Here is a 24259-nt window from a genome sequence, read left to right on the forward strand (position 1 = left end):
ATAGAGGAGGGGCAGCAGCAAAGGTGGGGGGCAGAGCTGGGCTAGCAAGGGGCTGCGGGTCGGGAGTGAGAGGCACTGGCAGAGCTAGGGGTGCGGGGAGCCCCGGGGGCTGGGCTAGCAGGGGGCTGTGGGTCAGGATTGAGAGGCAGCAGCCTCTCTGTGGGTGGTGGTGGGGAAACAGAGGCAGAATCTCTTTATATAGCATTTAGTAGCATCCATCTGCAGGCAGGGGGACTGAGCCCGCTACCCCTTGGCCCCTCTTGGGCCTTTCCCCTGCCCACTCTGCTCCTCGAGCAGGGCCTTGGCTCTACCCCCCCAGCTCTAGAGAAGAGGGTAGGGGGCATTTGCTGCGTGTCTCTCCCCGCTCTGCCTGGGCCAATTGCACCACCGGGATCCTCTCTGACCACAGGTGACTAGCCACAGGGGGCCCCTCATGTGGGGTCCAAAGCAAGAGGCAAGCGGGGGGGGTGTTGATCCCTAAGGGCGCTGCCCAGGCCCAGAGGGAGTCAGACCTCACTGGGGGAAGGGGGTCTGGCTGCTCCCCCCTGCCTAGCCCCAGCTGTCATGCCCATGGCCTTCCACAGGCTGCAGAGATGAGGGGGGGCACACAGCCAGCCAGACCTCACCCCCTGCCCCCCGGAGAACAGGCTCCTCCCCCTCCGTGGGGGGAATGCCCCCCCCAGCTGAAATCCAGGCCTCCCAGAGCCCCTCCTCCAATGTGTGGTCCCTCCCCACCCCACAGCTGCCCAGCTGGGGGGGGGCAAAGACAGGCTGCCCCTGCTGCTGTGGTTGCCAGCCCCAGGACGGGGTTGCGGGGGATTCAGTGCATTCCATGGTGCAGCGTTTGTACATGGCTAACACAAGGCAGTGATGGGGGGGGATACTGATGGCTCTCAAGTGCCACACTGCTCCCCCACACCTAGCAAAGGGTCCCAGCTGAGACCATCCCAGCCCCTCGGCACATCTCTCCTGGATGGGCGCCGTTCTCCAAAGTGTCCATCAGGGGGCACCCCTGCAGCGAGGTCACCAGCTGGGGTTGGCCATGGGGTCGCCGTAGCTGGGGGGCTGGAGCCCCTCCTCCATCTGGGCCTCGTACAAGAGCTGGGTGATCTCGTCCTCCGAGGGCAAGTCCACGTTGTTGCCCAAACTGGCCAGGAAGAGAACAGGAGGCGCGTTGGGAAGGCAGCCACGGCCCAGCCCCCTGTCCCACCCTCCCCGCGCCTCCGGGGGCACTTACCTCGTCGCCAGCAGCTGGGGAGGGGCCGGCAGGAGGGGCCTGAAGGGTGAGACGTGGCGAGTGGGCGAGAAGGGGGCGATTTCCGGCATCTCCTCGTCCATGGGGTTGGGAGACAGGTCGTCCAGGATGAGGTCCCCTGGCAAGTACCCGTAGGGCAGCAAATCCCTACGGGGCACGGAGCAGCCGGTGAGAGGGAGCCGGGGGAGATGTGGGCCCCAGTTTCCACCCTAGCCCCAGACTTGCAGGCTCGGGGCTGGGGAGGCGGAGAATGGGACACGGGCCTTTCCCCTCTAGGGGGTGCCAGCTCCCAGCTGGCCCCAGGGTGGGGAAGGGGACATGGGGCCTTTCACCTGTAGGGGGTGCTGGCTCTGATCTGGCCCCAGGGCAGGGACTGGATGGCTTGGGGGGGGCGGGGGGAATGGGACATGGGCCTTTCCCCTCTAGGGGGTGCCAGCTCCCAGCTGGCCCCAGGGTGGGGAAGGGGACATGGGGCCTTTCACCTGTAGGGGTTGCTGGCTCTGATCTGGCCCCAGGGCAGGGACTGGATGGCTTGGGGGGGGCGGGGGGAATGGGACATGGGCCTTTCCCCTCTAGGGGGTGCCAGCTCCCAGCTGGCCCCAGGGTGAGGAAGGGGACATGGAGCCTTTCTCCTGTAGGGGGTGCTGGCTCTGATCTGGCCCCAGGGCAGGGACTGGATGGCTTAGGGGGGGCGGGGGGAATGGGAAACGGGCCTTTCCCCTCTAGGGGGTGCCAGCTCCCAGCTGGCCCCAGGGTGGGGAAAGGGACATGGGGCTTTTTGCCTGTAGGAGGCGCCAGCTCCCAGCTGGCCCCAGGGCAGGGGGACTCTGGGGTAGGGCTGGTCTAGGGGGCTCTCCCAGCAGGGGGCTGGCAGAGGCAGGGGCCGGTTGTCTTACGGCGACAGAGGCTGGCAGCTGAAGGCGACGTTGGGGCCGAGGGGCAGTGCGGTGGCTGGGGTGCTCACGGGCGCTGGGAGGAGCGTCGGGGGGCTGCGGCAAGGACAAAAACAGGGTGTAAAGGGGTGCAGGAGGCAGGTAAGGCAAGATTAACCCCTTGCTCTCCAGGGACCGAGCGACACCACTTCCCCCTCAGCAAATGCCCCTGAAGGGTCCTAGAATGAAAACCTGCCCGAGGGAATCAAGCCCTCCCTCGCTGCAAGCTGTACTGGCTGTCTCGGGGTGGGGAACGGGGCACGGGGCCTTTCCCCTCGAGGGGGCATCAGATCCCATCTGGCCCCAGGGCAGGGATTGGCTGGCTCAGGGCAGGGGGAAATATGGCCTGGGGCCTTTCCCCAACAGGGGCACTGGCTCCCATCCAGCACCAGAGTGGGGGACTGGCTGGCTTGGGGGTGGGGAATGGGGCATGGGGCCTTCGATCCGGCCCCAGGGATGGGTCTGGCTGGCTGGGGGCAGGGCAGGGAACTAGGATTTGGGGTTTTTCCCCCTCTAAGAGGCTTGAGTGGATGGAGGAGCAACAGGCTGGCCTGGAGAAGCTGCTGGAGCAGGTGCATTGGCCCTGGTTTCTCTCGTACATTGCACACGGACTCTGTTGTCCCTACAGGAAGACACAGAGCCATGCCGGCCTTGCCTGGTCCCGCCAGCATCTGCCACCCATGCCCCATGCAGCCCGAATCGGCCCCGGCCCCCCTCTCCCCTGAGCAGCCCTGTCCGCAGCGTGCGGAGCAGCCCACTGCACCCCAGAGCCTGGTGCGGGCGGCACGGCACCTACCTGTGGAAAGGGGAGGCACTGGGGATGCCCATGCTCATGCTGACCTCCTCCGGGGTGTGGAACTGGGGCAGGACCATCTGGGCAGGGAACGCAGAAGAGCTGGCAGCAAACACAGATGCACCCGGCCTTAGCACTGGGTCAGAGTCTCAGGGCCTCCCCAGGCTGCTCCAGCAACAACCCCCCAGCATAGGGGGCATGGCTGGAGCACACAGCATTATGGTTGTTCTCCACATGCCTGGGTCAAAGAGCCTAAGTTAGAGCAGCCCTGGGGCTGCTCTAATTGCCCCAGGAAGCGACACAGCAGCGGGGGGCACAGGTTGAACCATGGCCTCCGGGGCTGGATGCTGCAGGGCGCCGGTCTCTCGCCTGTGGCCATCTGGGGTTAACACCTGGCTTGGGTCCCTGCTTGGCTCAAGCTTGGCTGGCTTCATCCAACCTGTGGGCACGGAACGGCAGCCCGACCTGCTGGCCCCTGCTCCTGGGGCTGACATAGCGACCAGGCACTTATTGAAAGCAGCAGGGTGGGCGCTGGGGTCTTACCACATGTCGGGCGCCAGCACCTGGTGCAGGTGGTCCATGGGCTGCTCGGGCGGTTGCCCCGGCAAGCTGTATACGTTCGTAGGGGCAGGGGGTGGGACAGCTTGGGGAGACTCCTGGGGGGGCAGCTTCTGATCCCTGTGGAGACACATCACCACTGTTCATGGGAGCAGCACGATGCGGGGGCAGAGAGACGGGCATCGAGGGGGGCTGTCAGGGCGTCGGGGGCACAGGCATAGACTTTGGTACGTGCTCCACCCTGGCTCTGCCCCCACTCTGCCCCTTCCCCCAAGGCCCCACCCTCGCTCCACCTCTTCCTGCCCTCTCCCCCAAGGCCCCCCCCACACCCCAGCCACTGGCTCCTCTCCACCCTCCCCGGAGCGTCTCCCACCAGCGGCTGGCCCTGGGCCCCCGGGAACAGCTGCGGCACACAGCCTGGGGCAGGGCTGCCCTCAACCCCCCGCCCCACACCCCTCCCCAACCTACCTTTCACTTTCCACTGTCATCTTGATGGCAGTGGAGACATAGCCTCTGCCGTCCTTCCCCATCTGCTCCTCTACAGGAGGAAACAGCAGGTGAAATCCCCAGGAGCCAAACCCAGGGAAGTGGGAGGAGGGGGGGTGTGGTAGGGGGGGACACTCTGCGACTTCAACTGTGCCACTCCGAGGATGGGGAGGGCCAGGTGGGGGCAGGGCCAGGTGGCCTCCTCGGCCCACCCAATAACTTGTAGGCTTTATGTTCCAGGGCCTGGCCTGGCTTGGCCTGGCCCAGGGGTGGGGGGGGGGTGGCGCGCAGCTGCATTGATCCTGCCTGCGGGACGCCAAGCCAACGGGGCCTGGGGCCAATCCGCTGTGGCAATGCCCCCATCACCCTCTCCGGGGCATGTTGCCCAGGCCTGGATTTGATCTTGCTCCTTTCGAGGAACCACCCCTGCCACCGTGTCCTACAAGGGACGGGGGTGGATATGGCTTTGCAGTCACCCATCCCATAGGCCCAGCTGCAGTTGCAGGGGGTGACCCCACGGCAGCAGGGGGGGCCAGGAGTCTGGAGAAAGGCCCTGGAGGTGCACGGGGGGTGTCCCAGGGCACCGGGGAGGCCCCTGGACACTCACTGTTGTAGTGGCTCCCGAACGCCTGGTCCTTGGGCTGGTTGGGATACAGGTTCCGGAGCTGGCCCAGGTCTCGGATACGGTCGCCCAGGGAGCGGATGTGGAGGTCCTTGGCGGAGAAGGGCTGGATGTTCTCCACCTGGCTGGAGCCTGGGGTGGGGGGCACAGCACGGCGGCTCAGAGTGGGCGGGGGGACCTCAGTGCTCTGGGGGCAGCACCGCCCCTTACCCCTGTCCCAGGGCTCAGCCCTCCTGCTCCCTTCACGCCCCCCCTCCCCACCTCCAGTGAGCACCGAGCCGGGGGGGGGGGGGGCAGGGCAGGGCAGGGGGCACCTCCCTCCTACCATCCTGGCCACGGATGACGTGGGCGATGGTGATGCCGCCAATCTCCGAGTCGCTGAAGCGCAGCAGAAAGGTCCCGTCGGGCTCCGGGCCCAGCAGCTTGCTGACGTACTGCTTGCTGATGAAGCCGATGATGAGCCTGGGGGGGGTAGTTGGGGGGGAGACGACATGGATGGATGGACAGACCAGAGAGCAAGCTGTAACCATGGCTGAACTCCACCCCCTCTCTCTGGCCTCCCTCCCCTCCCATTTCACTGGGCAAGGGAAACGGGAGGGGCTGGGAGTCAGGATGCCTGGGTTCTGTTCCTCGCTCAGGGAGAAGAGTGGGGTCTCTTGGTTAACGCGTGGTGGGGGGGAGAGGCTGGGAGTCAGGACGCCTGGGTTCTACCTTGGGTCTGCCACTCTTGAGGTGAACCCCTACGCCCCCTCCCATTCAGTCTTTACCGGGGCGACCCCGAGGCACCCACCTGTCCGACCAATAGCTTTTGAGGCACCTCTTGGTGAGGTCGAGGACCCCGTCAAACCACTGCCAGAAGGTGAATCCCCGGCCAGGCAGGATCTCCTGTGAGCAGCCGGAGAGAGGGGGTGAGGCTGGGTCCCTGAGGGCAGAGCCTGCCCCCCCCGACTGCCCTGGCCACCCCCCGCCCCTCACCTTGTTGAATTGGGCCCAGGAGACGCTGCGGTTGTGGAAGTCCTCGGGGCTGGCACTGCTGTTGTTGAAGATTTTCTGGGCCAGGAAGAAGTAATGCTCCGGCAGCAGTCCCTTGCTGGTCTGCACCTCCGCCATGAACCGCAGGTTGAGGGTCTCGCACATCTTCTCCCAGGGTACCCGCTCGGCCACCACAAATGGGACCCGCTCCTGCCCCCGGGCACAGAGGGAGGGTCAGGCACCAGCCCCGGCCCCCCGCCACACTGGGAGTTGGGCAGCTGGGGTTCTGTGCTCTCGGGATGGCCATGTCTGGGCACCGACCGGCCCAGACCCTGCGAGCGCTTGGCAGCCAGTGAGTTCGGAGTTAAACTCTCCTCCTTGTTCATTCATTACTGCGGAGCAGCCCAGCCAAGATCAGCGAGTGAACCCAGAAATTCTGGTTCCCAGCCCGCCAGCTTTAACCACTAGACGCGACTCCCCTCCCAAAGCTAGGGACAGAACCCAAGAGTCCTGACTCCTTGTCCCCTCTGCTCTAACGACCAGAGCCCACTACCTTCCCAGCTCTGGGTAAAGAACCCAGGAGTCCTATCTCCCAGCCCCCACTAGCATCCCATCTCCCAGCTGTGGCGACAGTCAGCTGAAGCAGCCCCCCCCGCCCCCCACCCCCCAGCTCCCCGCACTCACGAGCTCGGAGAAGGCGTTGTCCCACAGCACAGTAGCCTTGGCGTTGTTGTCTTGGTTCCCGTGCACAATGACCACAATTGGCAGAGACAGGGCCTGGAGTGGGGAGCACGGAGCGCTGGCCCGTCACTGGGGGCGGGGGATGGGACCCCCGTACCCACCCCCGCCATGGCATCGGGCTGGGCGATGGCCCAACAGGAGCACAAACTGGCACCGGGGTAGGCACAGGTCCCAGGTGGGGTCCGTAGGGCTCAGTGGCGCCCCCCCAGTGATGAGACTGGGCAACGCTGACTGGGAGCGAGAGCCCCAGGGTGGGACTGTGTCCAGCAGCCTTGGAGGAACAGACCCGACTCCCGGCCCCCAATGCAAATGGATCCAGGCGTCCTGGTGGGGACCCCCCAGCTCTGCTCCCTCCCCCATCCCCGCCGCCAGGGTCCAGGGGCAGGACAGGGCGCCAGGAGCCACCCTCCCCCGGCACACCAGCCCTGTACCTGCAGGTGGAAGGCCAGGTTGCCGGGACCCAAGGTGATATCGGTGCTGAAGAGCACGGCGCATTTCTCCTCCGTTACCGACTCGGAGCCCTTGCGTTCGCAGCGCTTGATCTTCTTCAGCAGCTGCCGGGACAGAGAGAGAGTCACCCCAGGGCCTGCAGCGACAGGGTCCCCCTCTCAAGGGGCGCAAGCACCTTCCCTTGGCGTTACCAGAGCTCCCAACACCCAGCTCGGCCGGTGCCCCTCACTCCTGACCCACAGCCCCCTGCTAGCCCAACCCTGGGCTCCCCCCAACCCAGCTCTGCCAGTGCCCCTCACTCCTGACTTGCAGCCCCCGCCAGCCCAGCCCTGGGCTCCCCCCATCCCAGCTCTGCCAGTGCCCCTTACTCCTGACCCGCAGCCCCCTGCTAGCCCAGCCCTGGGCTCCCCCCAACCCAGCTCTGCCGGTGCCCCTCACTCCTGACCCACATTCCCCCGCTAGCCCAGCCCCCTGCCAGCCCAGCCCTCGGCTTCCCCCCAGCTCTGCCGGTGCCCCTCACTCCTGACCCGCAGCCCCTTGCTACTTCTCCCTTCCCCCAAACTGCCCTGGTTGACTCTTGGGTCCAAGCACCGGCTTGTCACCATTGGGGAGGGGCAGGGGGGCACCTCCACCAGACTCACCATGTTCTTGAAGGTGGCGCAGGACGTGGCGCTGGTGGAGCTGATCTCCAGGGCAACCGTATTGTGCACGATCTCCCCCGTGCTTTCACTGGAGCAGGGAGAGGGAGGGTGATCAGCGAGGGGTTAACGGCCCCCGGGGGGTGGGGCAGGTCGTACAGTGCGGGGGGGAGGAGTTTTTCCCCTCCACCACCCCCGGCAGGATCGGCTCACCTGAGCGGGGTGCCATAGCCACCGAGTGCCAGCTCCCGGGCCTGCTTCTCCGTCACCATGTCAGCTTTGACCATGAAGGGCTTCGCCGAGGGCTGGAGCAGCCGGGGGCCCAGCAGGAAACGTACACTGGCCTGGAACTTGGTCTGGGTCTTAAGCACCTGTGGTGGCTGCTTCTCCACGAGGAAGGAGCTGGGGTGGGGGCAGGGAGGGGGTCAAGGGCTGCCCATGGCTTGGCCAGAAGTAGCCACTGACACCGGTGCGGACGCAGGAGCTGATGGACCGAAGCTCCCAGTGTCCCGGCCCCAGAGCAGAGTCCCCACAAGGCTGAGATGTTAACCCTGCCCAGGTCTAAACAGTCCCAACCTCCCAAACCTACCCTGTTCTGCTCCGAGCCCCCCGCCCCACCTGAGCCAGATTAGAGCATGGGGCTGGGGCCACGTTCGCCCTTCTGGCAGGGGAGGCAACAAGACTGATGGTCAGCGCAGGGAGCTGGGACCCAGGACGCCTGGGTTCTATCCCTGGCTCTGGGAGAGGACTGGGGTCCCGTGGTTAGAGCAGGGGGCCGGGAGCCAGGACTCCTGGGTTCTATCCCTGGCTCTGGGAGAGGAGTAGGGTCTAGTGGTTATAGCAGGGGAAGTCATCAAGTCCAGCCCCCCCGCCCCACGGTACCTTTCAACCAGGGCACTCAGCACCTTGTTGAGCCGCTCCAGGAGCTGGGAGAGCAGGTCGGAGCCCAGCTCCCCGCCGACTGCCACCACCTGCTGCTGCAGCTGGAAATAAATGTCCACCAGATTCTCGCACCTGCCGAAAAAGCAGCCGGGCAGGGGACATGTCTGAGCCGACGAGGACGGCCCAGCTACTGTCCCCGAGTTGGGGCCGGAACCCGGTCTGTGCCGACGGATCCCACCCTGTCTCAGGAGCGCCACCTAGTGCCCAACAGACCAGGGGCTCTAGGAGAAAGGCGGCAGCTGATCTCTCTGCATCTCAGCTTGACCCCCCCCCACCACAGCCGGAGACCAGTCCGGCCAGGAGCCCTTCCCATCCCCAGGCAGGAGGGATTGGGGCTCGGATCCCTGCCGATCAACTGCAACTGGGGGAAGGAGGGGATCTGTGCCCCCTCTGGAGCCCCCAAGAAGTGGGGAGAAACCCCTCTGCCACACCCCAGGCTGGGAGGCTCCGCCCCCCCCATCCCCTGGGGCTCACCTCTTCTGGAGCGGAGCCAGGTTCTCCTCGAAGACAGCCCCATTCCCCGCCAGCTGCTGCTGCCGCTTCCAGATGTGGAGCCTCTTCAGCACCTGTAGCTTGGCACCTTCCAGCTCCTTCATGGCCTCCAGGACGAGAGCAGGCAGATCCTTGGGCAAGACAAGATGGGCGGCTTGCTTTGGGGGAGGCGATGAGCCGGGCGGATGGGGCCCGGTGTGGTACCTGGCACCCCCTGCCTTGGAGCAACGTGTGGGCCTGCCCCCCACGGCAGCTGAGCCCGGCGGGATGAAATGGGTGAGGGACGGAGCAGCTGACACGAAGCCACCTTGGCTTCCTGCCCCACACGCGCATCCTGGGGAGAAGGAGGGCATGGTGCCCTGGCTGGCCCCCATCTCTGCCCTCCCCACCAGGCCTCAGCGGAGGGGCCGCACTAGCGAGGATATGGCTGGCTGCGGTGTCCCCACCCCCCTGCCCCGCATCCACTCACACACCAGCTGACTGTGTAATGCAGCTTCCGGGCTCCTTTGCATCACCGCAGCAGGAGACCAGCTGCTCTTTGCTGACAGCTTCCCAAGGCTGCAACTGATCACATGTAACCTCCCCCCACCTCCCCCCCCCCCGACCCTAACACTTTGCGCCTCCCTTGGGAAATCCACTTGCTTTGCATCCTCCATCCCTACAAGCGACCAGATCTGCGCTCACCGGTCGGTCTGGCTTCCCCAGCTTCAGCCCCCCCCACCCCATTTCCAGCCTCCCCCGCCCCAGCCTCCATTACTCACGTTCCCCTGGAGTTTCCCATCTGTCTTCAGCTGGGACTCCTGCAGATTTGTCTGCCGGCAGGCTGTGGGAGGAGGAGTGGTAAAGCCCTGGTTAATATCCGAGCCCAGAAAACAAACTGCCAGGGGGCTGCTTCCGGAACCTCCCACCCCCCACTCAGCGGGGCTTTCGGGTGCCCAATCCAGAGGGAGAGGAGTCGGTCACAGCTCTAGCTGGAGCGGATCATGCTGTCCGCTCAGGGCAGTTCCTGGGTTCAGTCCCCAGCCCAGGCCCGCAATCCCCAGCGTCATGCAATTCTCTAGCTGGAGAAGGAGTTGGGGCGTGAACCCTGGAAACGGGAGACGAGCAGGATGCCGAGAAGATACTGAGCACCCGGAGGGGAGAGATGGCTGGGGGGGGGCAGCGGGTGCTGATGTGGGGGTGGATAAACGATCCTGCAGCCACGTTCCCCACACGGGGCCGTGATTTTCAGTGCCCTGCATGTCAGGACCGCAGAGCGAGGGCTCGGCCCTGCAGAGGGTCCAGGCCGTGGTCGAAGCCCCGCGATCGCTGTCTTTGGGCAAAGGGACAGGAGAGAAGCTGGCTCCCAGCTCTGAGGGGGGAGGAGGGGACATGTCTGGGGGCGGGCCATGGGGTGGAGCGGGATTGAAGGGAGACCGAGAGAAAATGGAGCTGAAGGGCCCCACGCCCAGGCTGGGAGGGAGCCTCCGTCCCCCTAGCATGGAGGCCGAGCTGGGCCAGGGGCACATTTCGAACCAGGCAGGGCGAGCGGTGCAGGGAACAAACCCAGCCCAGGCCCAGATGGGTCTCGTGGGGCCTGTCCAGCCGTTGCCATGGCAATTGCATAATTAGCCTGGTCACTGGGGTTTGTGTCAGGGAACCGGGGTCAAGATCAGAGCTGGGGAGACCCGCCCCGGTGCACCGCCCCCCAGCTCCACCCCATCTGCATACCTCCAGCCCCACCCTCCCTTTATCATCCAATCCCCTTCCAGCATCTCTTGAACCCCATCCCTTCACACCTCCAGCCCCGCCCACCCTCTGTCGTCCAATCCCCTTCCAGCGCCTCTTTAACCCCATCCCTTCACACCTCCAGCCCCTCTCACCCCCTCTCTCTCCAATCCCCTTCCAGCCCCTCCCGACTCCGCCCCCTCTTCACACCTCCAGCCCCTCCTAACTCCTCCCCATCACTCCTCCAGCCCCTCACCCTCTCCCACCTCTGGTCCCATCTCCCATCTGATTCCACCGTTCCTGGAGCGCCTTGATCTCCCCGACTCGGTGCTGGAGCCTCTGCAGGTCCAGCCCAAACTTCAGTTCCTCCTGCCTGCGGTGGAAGCTGAGCGGCAGGTGGCGATCCTAGGGGAACGGCAAAGGGGGTGGGGGTGAAACATGAGCCGAACGACCCCCCCACAGGCCCCCCTGTGGCGGGACAACCTCCCCATCCCTGCAGGAATCCGGGTCCCCCACCAGGATCCTGCGGCTTTTTAAGTTCTGATGCTTTGGCGCCAGGCACTTCCCTGGGACAGCAGCACCTGGCAGGAGGACACGGGGCAGCTAGAGGGGCTCATTTCCCCAGAGGTGAGCAATCATCCCACAAACCACATGGCCCGAGCCACTGCTGGCTGTCCTATGGCTGCAAGACCCACGTGGGACCAGCAAGGAGACCACAAGGCCCTATGTAATCCAAGCAGCATCTACCTAGCCGTGCCGCCACAGTCCCCTGGGAAATCACCTTGCACAGACCCCTAGACCGGCCAACTGATAACAGGCCAACAGGGCTGACCGGCACTGATGTGCCCTCCATCTAGGGCCCAGATCCTCCCCAGCCAACATACAGGCCGACAGACACCACCAGCCTCCCAGCTACAGAGGGGCCGGGGAAAGTTACAGTACAGGCTGGGAGGAAGGACAAGGTGCATTCGCTTAGCACGGGTGTGTGCACGCGCAGGTGTGAGTCACTGACCTGTTTGAGCAAGGCTGCTCTCTCGCCCTCCAGAATTCCTTTCACGACTGCCACCAGCCTCAGCAGGTCTCTGCGATACGTATTCTGGAATGGGAGGGCGGGGCGGACATGGTTAGCATTAATAGAGGGAGAATTCCCACGTTCCCCCTGACTCCGGCACCCTGCATCCTCAGTCACACTTTTGCGAATTGGTGCAAAACAGCACCTGCTCGTAGGCACGAGTGGAAAATTCCGTAGCTGCGGGTATAACCGCAGCTAGGCACCCACAGGTCTTTGTCTCCCCCAGTAGTTCATCCACAGAGAGGCTCATAAGGCCACAATGGATACCCATGCTTCAAACAACAGAGGCTCAGGGTTTGACCTCTGTAGGTTCAAATTCGGCTGTCGGCCCAAGTGAGGTTGGTTACAGGGTTGGGTGAGAAATGGTTTTCCCATCCCCCAGGAGTTTGAGGTTTCAGAATTTTTCCTCCACCCCAAAACAGGACAAAAATTCAAAATCTTGAACATTTTTGCAAACCAATAATCCAGAAAAAAACAAAACAAAACACCAAACCAACCCTGGAGTAGCTCCGTTGAAAAAGTTTCATTTCAACAGCTTGAAAATGTTTTGTTTGGATTTTGTTCGTATAAAATAAATAAAATGGCAAAAGCAAAAAACTTGTTTCGAATCGCAGGGGAAAAAAATTAAAAAAACACGTGTCTTTTTGGCAGTTTTTTCAAAGCAGGAGCTTTGGTGAAACAATCCCCTTTCTCGTGGGCAGTGTCCGTTCTAAGGAATTGACGTTTTCTGACCAAAAAGCATTTCAGTTAAAAGTTCCTGATTGTGCTCCAGCTGGTTTTTTGACCAGCTCTGAATATTCCAAAGCAGCTAAAAATCAAAACCGAAGAGTCTGTTGTCAAAGTTCCAAGATTGGCCACACAGCAGCTGTGATTTTAAGCTACTGAAGACTCTGCTATTAGCACTGAAGTACTCCAGGCACGTAACGTAGATAGGGCTAATATTTCAAAATATATTTTCAGAAAAGCCCCAATTCTTTAAGGAAAGCCCTGTGTCCATGCACTGCTCATGGCCCAGTCAGGGCTTAAATTTGTTCCAGGGAAAAGGATAGTTTGATCCAAGATTTAATCGCCTCTTTGTATTTAATAGAACTTAATGATTTTTTTGGTGGGGAAATTTCAAAGATTCTTTTTTTTTGTTTTTTTAATTTCCTAGGAGGAAAAAAAAGATGTCATTTGATCAACCAAAAACCTTCCAAGTTTTCAGTAAAAAAAAACAAAACACATGTTGGTTTTTGAGAGCCAACCCCTCCCCCCCCGCAACATTTTAAATAAAAACTAAACAAAAAAATCCCACAAATTTTTATCAAAAAATTGGCTGTCATTAAAAAAAAACAAATCCATAACCAAGAGTGTCACCCAAAATGCAAATTTTCTAAAAAAATATTTGCTTTGCCCCAAAAACATCATTGGGGGCTGAGGGGTGTAATATTGGCTGTAATACTTGATGCTGCCGTGGGAGGCGCTGTTGAGTGTGAATGTTAAACGGTGTCTGGGACCAAAGCCAATGGAGGGAGGGGGTTGGCTGGGGGGGGGGGGGTTATAAACCAAAATAACCCTAACCCTAACCCCCCACTCACACAGCCTCTGGGCCATACCTCCAGGTTACTGATGTGCTGGAGGACCTGACACTGCTGCTCGTTGCCACTGGTAAGGCCACGGACCTTTTCCACCATGGCGGAGAGCAGCGCGCCGGCCGCACTGGTGCAGAAGGAGTCGGTGCCGGTGATGAACTCCCTGGCAGTGGAGGAAAGAGCAAGAGAGAAAGGGAGGGAGAGATGAATGAGTGCAGATGTCCCGGTCTCCCCGGACCAGCCCAACTGGGAGAACCGAACCGAACCGAACCGAACCTCGACTGGGCTGTCTCACGACTTCGGGGGCCCAGCTTGGGATTTTCTGAGCGGGAGACACTGCTCCGCTCCTCCAGGAGGAAGGAACCACTTGGATTCCTCCTGCCCTGAGCTTGTGCAGACAAGACAGGAGGCCCAGGAGAGGCTGGGCAGTGGGGCGTTTGTCGTAGGGAGCGAGGGGCGCGGGATGGGCGTTCCCCACTCACCATGGCTGGTTTTCCAGCCAGTCAGCCAGCAGGCTCCGCAGGTCACGTGGGAACTCCCCGAAGAGGCCAGTGAAGTGCTCCGGAGGCATGTGCGAGACGAGGCTCCACAGGGACATCTTGGAGCTGGTCGCCTACGGGGCTAAAAATAGATAGGAGAAGGCAGCGTGAGCCAGGCCTCCAACTATCCACGGTTAACCCCTCAAGCCTTCCCTGCAAACAACCCGAGTCCCTGGCATCTCCCTCAGGGACCCCTGGAAAGAGCAGCGTGGCCAAGTGGAGAGAAAGTACCCTGAACTAGGCCTCAGGAAACCCAGGCTCTATTTCCGGCTCTGCTGCTGGCCTCTGGAGTGGCCTAGGGCAAGTCACTTCCCCGCTCTGTGCCCCAGTTTCCCCTATCTGTGAATTGGGGGACAATGCAACTGACCTCCTCTTCAAAGAGAAGAGCTCAGCATTGTTATTATGTGCCGGGGCCAGTGACAAATTATAGAGAAAGAAAGAACGAGTGACCCGGTCGTCATACTGCTAGACCCCGGTTCAATTCCCTGCTCTGCCCCGCATGACCTTGGGGAAGTCATGTGCCTCGGTTTCCCCATTTCTACAACAGGAAGAATAGTACTGCCTCACAGGGGAAGGTTGTGAGATAAATACCTCAAAGGTTGGTGCTCAGATACTACAGTAATGGGGGGGGGCGGGGGCAGAGAAGTACCTAAGACAGGTTGTTGATTTTAAAGTCTAGGTCAGAGGGAGTTGGGGCATGTGGGGCTGGCAGCACATCTGTCCCATCTAGCCCTGCTTAGCTGTCACTGGGACCACCCTATCGGCTCAAGGGCCAGAAAATCATTTCCAAAGCCTGTTATCCCCGCCCACCCACATCCCTTGCACCAGTTCTCCCTTATCTCCCCCAGCGTGGGAACATCCAGCCCCTGGGGAGTGCCCCTCCCTTTCCGCGCTGCACACCATCCTGGCAACACTTAATGAGCTGGTGGTATTCATTGACATGAGATTTCTTGGAACCCGAGAACGCATGACCCTTTATAGAACAGGAGCTGTAATGGGAAGAGTTGTGGCCAGGCTATAAATCCTCATGCTCCAGGACAAATGCCACCCTCTAACTTCTGGAGGTCAGGAAGAAACTTCCCCCAGAGACAGGTTATTCTATATCTGCTTCCTGCAGAGGTTTCTTCACCTCCCCTGAAGCCTCAGGTTCTGGCCTTTGGTGGAGACAGACAGATCAAGGATCCACTCCAGTCTTGCATTCCTTGTGTCCCCTTATTCCTCCCAGGGTCCCGAACCGGGGCAAGTTCTGCTGTCGGTTCCCAGCAGGGAAATCCCACTGGGGCCCTGCAACAGGACATCCCGTTTGCAAAGAAAACCAGACACATTTCAGGCCAGATCCTCAGTTAGTGTCGATCAGCTTCACCACCGCTTGGTTTCCATAGAGCCGCTCTGGTTTGCACCAGCTCCTGATCTGGCCGTTATTTCTTCCCCTCAAGACGGATCTTTTGCACATCGCTGCTCGGAGGGGAGACAGTGAGCGGAAACCCTGGCAGGATTTTGCTGCCTCTGGGATCCAAGCCAAGGAGTGGCTCTGGGTTTGGGCTGCATAGGAGAGTGAGCAGCCAGGGGCCTCCGGAGATGGCAACCACAGGCCTGGACTAGTGGCTGTTACCAAAAAATAATAGAGGCAGAGTATGAGAAGAGGTGGAGTTTGCAAAGGCCTTGAAGAGGCTGCGGGCAAGGCCAGGAAACCAGACCAGGATTACAACATAAGCAGCATCTTGGAGAAACAAACAAAACCGGCCAAGCTTGCCTGCTTTGGGGAAGTGGCTTTGTGCGTCTGACAGGGGATGCTGGCAAAAACCCAGGGCCTTTTTCTCCCCTTCTGCTGGCACTGTCGCCTACACTCCTGCCGAGCAGATGGAAAAGGCTTCTGATCTGCTAGCATTTGCCACCCACTTTGCATGCCTTCGGCTGGGGGTGGAGGGGTGGGGAGAATCCATTTGCAGAGAAGCTACTCAAGGAAGAAGCAAAGCCCTTAAATCTCACCTGTCTCCTCCGGGGCTCGCTGAAATCAGCAGGGCTCAGCCCTCACCCACTCCCCTCAGCGTAAAGCTGGCAATGCCGCTGCCCCAGCGTGAGCTGGGACAGGGGATTCCTGGAACGGGTTAATTTTTGACCAAGGGATATTGGCCCGAATGCAACATAGTCTGCTCATTTCAATCTGCCAATGCTGCACAGGCTTAGCCTACAGGAACGGAGCTGGTAAATACCCTCAGGTTCGCCCCAACGATCTCCTCCCGCTTTGCAGAGCTCGGTTCAACACAGACGCTGCGCCGTGGGCCTGGCAGTGGAGGATAGCTCCCATCACGTGGGCCCTGGGGGGCAGAGAATAAGCTGTAGCCCAATCTGCGCCAGCCATGCCAGCTCCGACCTGTGCACTGGCGGTGACTGGGAGCCCGAGAGCAGGACATGACACAGAGCCCTTATGTCAGCGCCATACTAAGGAAACTTCCAGCATTGGCGAATTCTCAGATGGCCCTGCCTGTCTGGAGTGGCGCTGAGGGGCCTCTGAGTGAGAATCAGAGTGCATAGTGCCCAGATACCATAGGGATGCGCAGGACGTAAGAACCTAAATAGAACAAAAAGGGGAAAAAAGAGGGATATCTTGCCGTCTGGTCCCCCAAGAAAGAGCCAGTCCCCCTCCATTTAAAGTTTACATGTGCATGCATAGGGTCAGGTTACATCATAGTCTAGACCCCAGAGTTCCAGGGGGGGATCAGAACTTCAGCATTCTGTTTTTGACTCTCATGTGGGCAAAGAAAAGCTAGAGAACAGGACCCAAGTGGAACCCATCCCTACCTGAGTTTGCAGAGAGCCTGAAACAATAGCTCCAACATGCTTAGCTTGACTCTAAAAGCCACAGCCACATCAATGAAAGGTGGGGCTATGGTGCAGGGGCAGGACTACAGTGTCCCCTCCAAGTGTGTTGTACCTAGGACCCAGAGAGCCTCAATTCAGTGGCATGTGAATTCTGTCTCCCGATGACTGTCCCTGTTGAGAAGTTATTACTCCACTCCTCATGTGGTAACCACCATTCTCCACTGCGATCTCTGTTCCTGTACAGAACGGCCAGCATTCAGTGTCAATCGAGTCCAAACCATGGCCCCTTCCCCAAACCCTCTAAGGAGGGCTCCCAGGAAAACAACTCCTTGGGGTTTGTGTGTCTCAGGGATGCTCAGGAACATTTGCAGATCAAACACAGCTGGGCGGGTGTTAACCTGCCCCCGTAGGCAGGAGGAAGGAGGGGATGCATCACAAGCCAAATCAAACATGCAGTTACCAGTGGGAGGGACATTGGACCTTTGCGTGCCCATCACCGTGGTCCCTCATTCAACCCGGAATAAAATCACGCACCCTGCCTGGCATTGCCCCAACCCCATGAGGCTGCCACTCAGTTCTTTAAGCCCCCTGTCCCCTGCCATGCTGGCGAGCCTGAGCAGCACTGCACTCTAGTGTCCGGGACCAAATAGCAGATAAGAGACCTACTACTAGCTGCAGGCAGGGGGAGCACTTCTTTAGCTCAGGCTGGGGATCTGCGGTTCCAGTCCTGCACCAGCTGAAATTTGGCCAGCCGCACCCGTCTCTCTGCAGAGCGCTGGGACTAGCTCCTGTTGATTTTGGAGATCAGCCACCCATGAAGCAGTTTGCATCTGCAGCGGCTGACACGCGCCACCTTCCTGCTGGCTCCCTGGCTCCTGCTTCCTGCACCCACCGGGGCCGTTCGCCCGCAGCGTTGGGGGCATGCGGCCGCTCAGAGGCTGCTGCTCCAGACCTGCCGCTCATTATGTTCCCTTCGGACTGTTGCTGACTCAACCGGTCATTACACGTTTCGATGGACCGGCGACTTGCGCAGCTGGCAGCAATTGCCTTATGTTTCGGGGGCGCATCAGAGGAACAGCCAGGGCAGGAATCTCCCCCACGGGTTGCTCCGCGGGGCAATCAGTTTCGCTTCCCTTTCTGGTGACTGGCAGCTGCTGAAGAGGCCATTTTAATCTCCCCCTCAGCAGGGGGGGGCATTCCCTGATCCCCCAGGGAAAAGTGGAGGGGGGGCACAGCCCATTTGGAAAGGATAGAGGCCTCCGTGGGCTTTCTACCTAGTCACAGTGCATTGGGAAGCCGAGGCTGCGTCTCAGCCCTGGAGACTGCAATACAGCTGCCAGCAGTTACTCATGAGACACTCTGTCATTTCCTGACAACACGAGGCACAAACCCCCCGCCCCCCCTTCCAGTTCCACGGACCCCCTTCACCCGCCCCCACCAATCAGTCTTTGGGCAGGAAGGCACCTGTGCTGCAGGGACAGGGGGCACCCAGCTGGGCCATTCCCCTCCCACAACGCTCTCTGGAACAGCACACGACTCTGAGTCCCCCGCACGCCCACAGTTCCTGGCACAGCGAGGCAGCTCGCCGCTCGGGGGCGGTGGGGCGAGCCAGGGGCCAGCTCCGTGCACAGGCTCCCCACCCCGTTTGGATCCCGGAACAGTACGCACCCAGCATGCAGAGCTTTCTTGTTTTTTTTTCTTGGAGGGGAGAAGCCAGCAGAGATTTCAGGGGAGCCGCTCGCGGAGGAAGAAATTCCTGGTGGGTAAAGCCCAGGAGACCTGAGATCTAGTCCTGGCTCCACTCACTCCCATCACTCCTCTTCTCCGAGCCTCAGTTTCCCACTCTGTGCTGTGGGGAGAGGGACGATTCAGGCCCCCCGAGGCTCAGATTTCAGGGTGATCAGAGCCGTGAGAAAGTTGCCAAGCCAACACCTCTCTCACAGGCTGGCAGATCCCCACTCTTGCATGGTGTGAAGCAGACGGGAAGCCACAGATTGCAGCGAAAGAGCCACAGACACCAGTTCATATGGCAGTGAAAGCCCTGATGATTCAGAGAGAGAGACCGGGGCTTCCCCAGGTGACCCCACTCGGGCCTGATGCTTGGCAGAGTCCAGCGCTTGCCTTTAGCCCGCAACAGGTCAGGGCAGTTTCTAATAGTAGAATCACTGGTGACTTTCTGAGAGATCGGTACTCTCAGCACCAGACAGTGCACTGGCTGTGGTTTTGAACATGGCCCGGCAAGCCTGAGGAACTCACTGCCACATGATTTCATCACATCTGGCAGGATTTCTAATATCTGACATTACCCTCCTTAGATGAATAATGGGAACATCCCCAGCACACATCAGACCGTCTAGATAAGAGCTATGAACTCCCCACCCAGGGGTGAGGAAGGAGCAGCCCCAAGGAGCAGGGGCTGGAGAGGAGGGATCAGGAGAGGCAGTGAGCCAGAAGGCTGGCACGGTGCCAGGGGAGCTGAAGCCCAGGGTACAGGGTGGAACTGGGATACCTGAGAGGATAACAGAAGCCCCCCAAGGATCCTCCTCCTTGAATTTTACAACCCACGTGCATTTCACTAGGAGCCATGGTTGCCTGTGTTTGTGTGGGGAACGCATGAGAACAGGGTGGGTTTTGTGGTACTGCCAGGGAAGTTGGTCCCCATTTTGCCCCCCCCCCACCTGCCCGGGAGGATGCCACAGCCTCTGTCCCTGCCGTGTGTGCTTCCACCCTCGTGTGGGAGATTTCATGACTCGCAGGCGGAAGAGCCATGAGGAAATTCACATTGCCAGGCTCCTCTCCTGTCAGCCGTTCCCCTTCATCACCTGGGGCACAGCTGCTTGACCCCGAAACGCCATGGCTAGCGGGATTCCCGTGGCAGCTGCCGCCCTCCGCGTGCCAGGAAAAGCAGGGTTTCCCTCCCACGCCGCTCAGCCGCCGCAAAAGGGTGCAAGAGGGGTGGAGCTCTGTGCAGGGACGGCAGGAGCCTCTCACCGCCCGCTCCCCTCCTCCGGCGCTGCCAGGCCAGGCCTAGGGTGACCCACGACTTACCCACCCCTGCCAGATTCTGCTCCAGCTGATCTGATCTGGCCCCTTGGACGGCGACGCGACCCCCACTTGGCTCCCTCTTTGCCCCACCAAAACCATCCCATTTGCCTTTCCCCAGGCGCCCTGCCCAGCTGCATCCACACCGCCAGGTTCAGAGCCAGTCGCACAGAGAATTTCAACCTAGCTTCCTTCAGCTTCGCCTTGCCCAGTCCGAAGCTCCCCCAGGCTCGTGATGGAGCAGGAAGGATGGGGCACTGCCCTGTCGCTCAGGGAGGGCGTGCAAGGATAATGTAATATAATGGGGCCATGGAAAAGTGCCATACAGTTCACCGGCCCCACCCACTCCTGCAGGGCACCTGCCAACGGTGGGGGGAGAACACTGTCTCTTTCAGGAAGAAAAGGAGTACTTGTGGCACCTTAGAGACTAACAAATGCATTAGAGCATAAGCTTTTGTGAGCTACAGCTCACTTCATCACGAAAGCTTATGCTCTAATAAATTTGTTAGTCTCTAAGGTGCCACAAGTACTCCGTTTCTTTTTGCGAATACAGACTAACATGGCTGCTACTCTGAAATCTTTCAGGAAGGGACACTTAGGCCCACAGAGAGGGATGGAGAAGAAGAGGGGTAAATACGCAGAGGAGCCTAGAGCAGAGATGAACTCAACTTTGGCCAGACTTTACGGGATCCAAAGCCTTTTTTCCCCTCCCTGCTTTCTACCCCTCTCCGGCCATCCTCTTTTTTTTTTTAAAAGCCACAACAAACAACTGGAGGGTGGCAGCACCCATTGCCAATTTCCTGTTTGCTTCCTCCTGAGTGAGAGAGGCCTGGTTTCTCCCTATAGACGCCGCACTCTGGGCCCGGGCTTGTCCCCATGCCACAGCAGTTCTGCCCCCAGCACCCTCCTGCGATTCCTCTAGAAAGCTGCAGGCAGCACGGGAGAACCCAGCGCTGTTTTTTTCCTGGTTAGGGGTCTCAGACCTGCAAAGCACCAGGCACAGAGAGCTTGGGGGGCAGACGGGGGGGGATAACATCTAGCCCCCTCGCAGAGGAGTGTGCCTACATCACAGATCTTCATCACACCACACCAAAGAATAGCAGGAGCTGGACAGCCCCACGAGCTGGGGACAGGACCGTTCCTCCCAGCAGACCTTGCTCCCCTGATTCATAGATACTAAGGTCAGAAGGGACCATTCTGATCATCTAGTCCGACCTCCTGCACAGTGCAGGCCACAGAATCTCACCCACCCACTCCTATGAAAAACCTCACCTATGTCTAAGCTATTGAAGTCCTCAAATCCTGGTTTAAAGACTTCAAGGAGCAGAGAATCCTCCCTCAAGTGACCCGTGCCCCATGCTACAGAGGAAGGTGAAAAACCTCCAGGGCCTCTTCCAATCTGCCCTGGAGGAAAATTCCTTCCCGACCCCAAATATGGCGATCAGCTAAACCCTGAGCATATGGGCAAGATTCACCAGCCAGATACTACGGAAAATTCTTTCCTGGGTAACTCAGATCCCATCCATCTAATATCCCATCTCAGGGGATTAGGCCTATTTACCCTGAATATTTAAAGATCAATTACTTACCAAAATCCCATTATCCCATCATACCATCTCCTCCATAAACTTATCGAGTAGAATCTTAAAACCAGATAGATCTTTTGCCCCCACTGCTTCCCTTGGAAGGCTATTCCAAAACTTCACTCCTCTGATGGTTAGAAACCTTCGTCTGATTTCAAGTCTAAACTTCCTGGTGGCCAGTTTATACCCATTTGTTCTTGTGTCCACGTTGGTGCTGAGCTGAAATAATTCCTCTCCCTCTCCTGTATTTATCCCTCTGATATATTTATAGAGAGCAATCATATCTCCCCTCAACCTTCTTTTAGTTAGGCTAAACAAGCCAAGCTCCTTAAGTCTCCTTTCATAAGACAAGTTTTCCATTCCTCGGATCGTCCTAGTAGCCCTTCTCTGTACCTGCTCCAGCTTGAATTCATCCTTTTTAAACATGGGAGACCAGAACTGCACACAGTATTCTAGGTGAGGTCTCACCAGTGCCTTGTATAACGGTACTAAAACCTCCTTATCCCTACTGGAAATGCCTCTCCTGATGCATCCCAAAACCGCATTAGCTTTTTTCACAGCCATATCACATTGGCAGCTCATAGTCATCCTATGAGCAACCAATACTCCAAGGTCCTTCTCCTCTTTCGTTACTTCTAATTGATGCGTCCCCAATTTATAACTAAAATTCTTGTTATTAATCCCTAAATGCATAACCTTACACTTCTCACTATTAAATTTCATCCTATTACTATTACTATTACTCCAGTTTACAAGGTCATCCAGATCCTCCTGTATAATATCCCGATCCTTCTCTGAATTGGCAATACCTCCCAGCTTTGTATCATCTGCAAACTTTATTAGCACACTCCCACTTTTTGTGCCAAGGTCAGTAATAAAAAGATTAAATAAGATTGGTCCCAAAACCGATCCCTGAGGAACTCCACTGGTAACCTCCCTCCAACCTGACAGTTCGCCTTTCAGTAGGACCCGTTGCAGTCTCCCCTTATTCCCCCTCCCCAATTCCTTATCCACCTTTTGATGTTCATATTGATCCCCATCTTCTCCAATTTAACTAATAATTCCCCATGTGGCACGGTATCAAATGCCTTACTGAAATCTAGGTAAATTAGATCCATTGCATTTCCTTTATCTAAAAAATCTGTTACCTTTTCAAAAAAGGAGATTAGGTTGGTTTGGCACAATCTACCTTTTGTAAAACCATGTTGTATTTTGTCCCATTTACCATTGACTTCAATGTCCTTAACTAATTTCTCCTTCAAAATTTTTTCCAGGACCTTGCATACTACAGATGTCAAACTAACTGGCCTGTAGTTACCCGGATCACTTTTTTTTCCTTTCTTAAAAATAGGAACTATATTAGCAATTCTCCAATCATTCGGTACTACTCCTGAGTTTACAGATTCATTAAAAATTCTTGCTAATGGGCTTGCAATTTCAGGTGCCAATTCCTTTAATATTCTTGGATGAAGATTATCTGGGCCCCCCGATTTAGTCCCATTAAGCTGTTTCAGTTTCGCTTCTACCTCTGATATGGTAATATCTACCTCTATATCCTCATTCCCATTTGTCATGCTACCATTATCCCCAAGATCCTCTTTAGCCTTATTAAAGACTGAGGCAAAGTATTTGTTTAGATATTGGGCCATGCCTAGATTATCTTTAACCTCCACTCCATCCTCAGCATTAAGCAGTGCTCACACTGCTCCCATCTCTGGGCTTTCCCTGAGTGGTAAAAAGGGAGCTCTTTTATAGCCCTGCTCCCTTTCCCAGCATGCACTGCTGGCCAGCCTACAACATCCATGGTCCCCCTGGACTCCAAGTCCCAGAATCCCTTGTTTCCAGGGTCAGAGCTGGATAATGACTTCCCTTAAAGGGCTAGACACACACCGCCCCACTCCCTCCTGCAGGGGAAACTCTCGGGACTCCACCACAGCCGTGGGTGAAGCCCAGCGGGGACCTTACCCAGTTGCACCTACATGATCACAAGAAACACCCAAGGGGCTGAGAGCTCCAGGGAGATGCTTCCAGCTGGGACGTGCTCAGCGGAGCTCCTGGGTGGTTTAGCCTCCTCCCCAGCCCCACCCCTACCCCCGAGCTGGGGATAGGACCCAGGAGTCCTGGCTCCCTGCCTCACCCCACCCTACCCCACCGTACCCTGTCTTAGCCCACTAGACCCCACCCCAGAGTGGGGATTAGAACCCAGGAGTCCTGGCTCCCAGCCCCGCCACTCTAACCCAGTAGCCTCCCCTGGCAGGGGATAGAACCCAGGCGTCCTGGCTCCCAGCCTCCTGTTCCAACCACTAGACCCCACTCTCTCTAACCTCAGGAGCACTGCCCTAGCCCAGGCTGGGGTGAAGTCCAGCCCAACCTCATCGCCTGCTCGACTGGGTAATGTCTGTAAATAAAACAGCAACTCCAGGGGTTGGGTGACCCCTCCCTTGCTGTCTGTCCTTCTGCGGGGCCCCAGCTTGGCACGGAGCCCGGGGGAAGCAGCGAGCTTCCTCAGCGGACTGCAGATTTTAAACGCAGCCGTTGCCCCTGGCGGAGCAGCGACCTGACCAGGCAGCCAGAGAGCGTGACCCTCGTGCCCCCGTGCAGGCCTCGAGCCTGCTCCTCGGACGCATGGTCCCGGAGATCGGATCCCCCGTCCTCGCCCTCACACTCGCCCCCGGCTGGAGAGGCCAGCGGGTCCCGGCCTGTCGAGATCCCCCCGAGCTCCCATCCCTGGGCCCCGGCCCCGGCCCCGTTACGGGGGGGGTGGCGTTCGTCCAGCCTCCCCATTACCTTGTGCCGAGCCTCGTACGTCGCTTCCCGGGGGACGCGTCTGTTTAATCCATCCTGCCCCGGAGGGGGAGGGAGCTGGCGGCTCGGGGCGTCGGGGCCAGGGCTTCTCCGCCCCCCTGGCCCGCTCCTTGGTTTGTGTTTGCCGTTGTGTTTCCGGCTTCGCAGGGTTTGTCGGGGAGCCAGGTGGCGATTGACGTGGGGAGAGGCTCCCGCAGGCTGACATCAGAGGCTCCAGACTGTAACTGAAAGTAACG

The 24259-nt window shown here is 58.9% G+C and overlaps 1 protein-coding gene across 10 annotated transcripts; it reads right to left on the minus strand.

The window, feature by feature from the left end:
* Positions 1–143: 143 nt before the first annotated feature.
* Positions 144–24259, minus strand: STAT6 (signal transducer and activator of transcription 6). Of its 10 annotated transcripts, XM_043506535.1 has the most exons (23): positions 24006–24239; positions 15984–16088; positions 13714–13852; positions 13256–13394; positions 11601–11684; positions 10855–10993; positions 9643–9704; positions 8864–9012; positions 8330–8461; positions 7661–7849; positions 7451–7538; positions 6791–6913; positions 6303–6395; positions 5622–5828; positions 5437–5531; positions 4972–5108; positions 4632–4778; positions 4007–4076; positions 3524–3658; positions 2984–3082; positions 2152–2244; positions 1238–1402; positions 145–1147 (listed from the first exon to the last, which is right to left on the minus strand). In XM_043506535.1, exons 3-23 carry the CDS (start codon positions 13827–13829, stop codon positions 1024–1026), a joined length of 2586 nt encoding a protein of 861 aa, XP_043362470.1. In that variant the 5' UTR covers positions 13830–13852; positions 15984–16088; positions 24006–24239; the 3' UTR covers positions 145–1023. The 10 variants fall into 10 exon arrangements, with proteins under 10 accessions (XP_043362471.1, XP_038234862.1, XP_043362472.1 ...); XM_038378932.2 differs by lacking the exon at positions 15984–16088 and having other exon boundaries at positions 24006–24259; XM_043506531.1 differs by lacking the exon at positions 15984–16088 and having other exon boundaries at positions 23876–24239.

Source organism: Dermochelys coriacea, chromosome 20 (genome assembly GCF_009764565.3).
Source record: "Dermochelys coriacea isolate rDerCor1 chromosome 20, rDerCor1.pri.v4, whole genome shotgun sequence".
In the NCBI taxonomy this organism is placed as follows: domain Eukaryota; kingdom Metazoa; phylum Chordata; order Testudines; family Dermochelyidae; genus Dermochelys; species Dermochelys coriacea.

Excerpts from the sequence above, each read along its gene's own strand:
- STAT6 (XM_038378932.2), bottom strand. The coding sequence starts at position 13,829 with ATGTCCCTGTGGAGCCTCGTCTCGCACATGCCTCCGGAGCACTTCACT. Across the intron at positions 7,850-8,329 it reads CTGAGTGCCCTGGTTGAAAG|CTCCTTCCTCGTGGAGAAGC; the intron begins GTACCGTGGGGC and ends CCCCCACCCCAG. Across the intron at positions 6,914-7,450 it reads GCGCCACCTTCAAGAACATG|CTGCTGAAGAAGATCAAGCG; the intron begins GTGAGTCTGGTG and ends CTGTCCCGGCAG.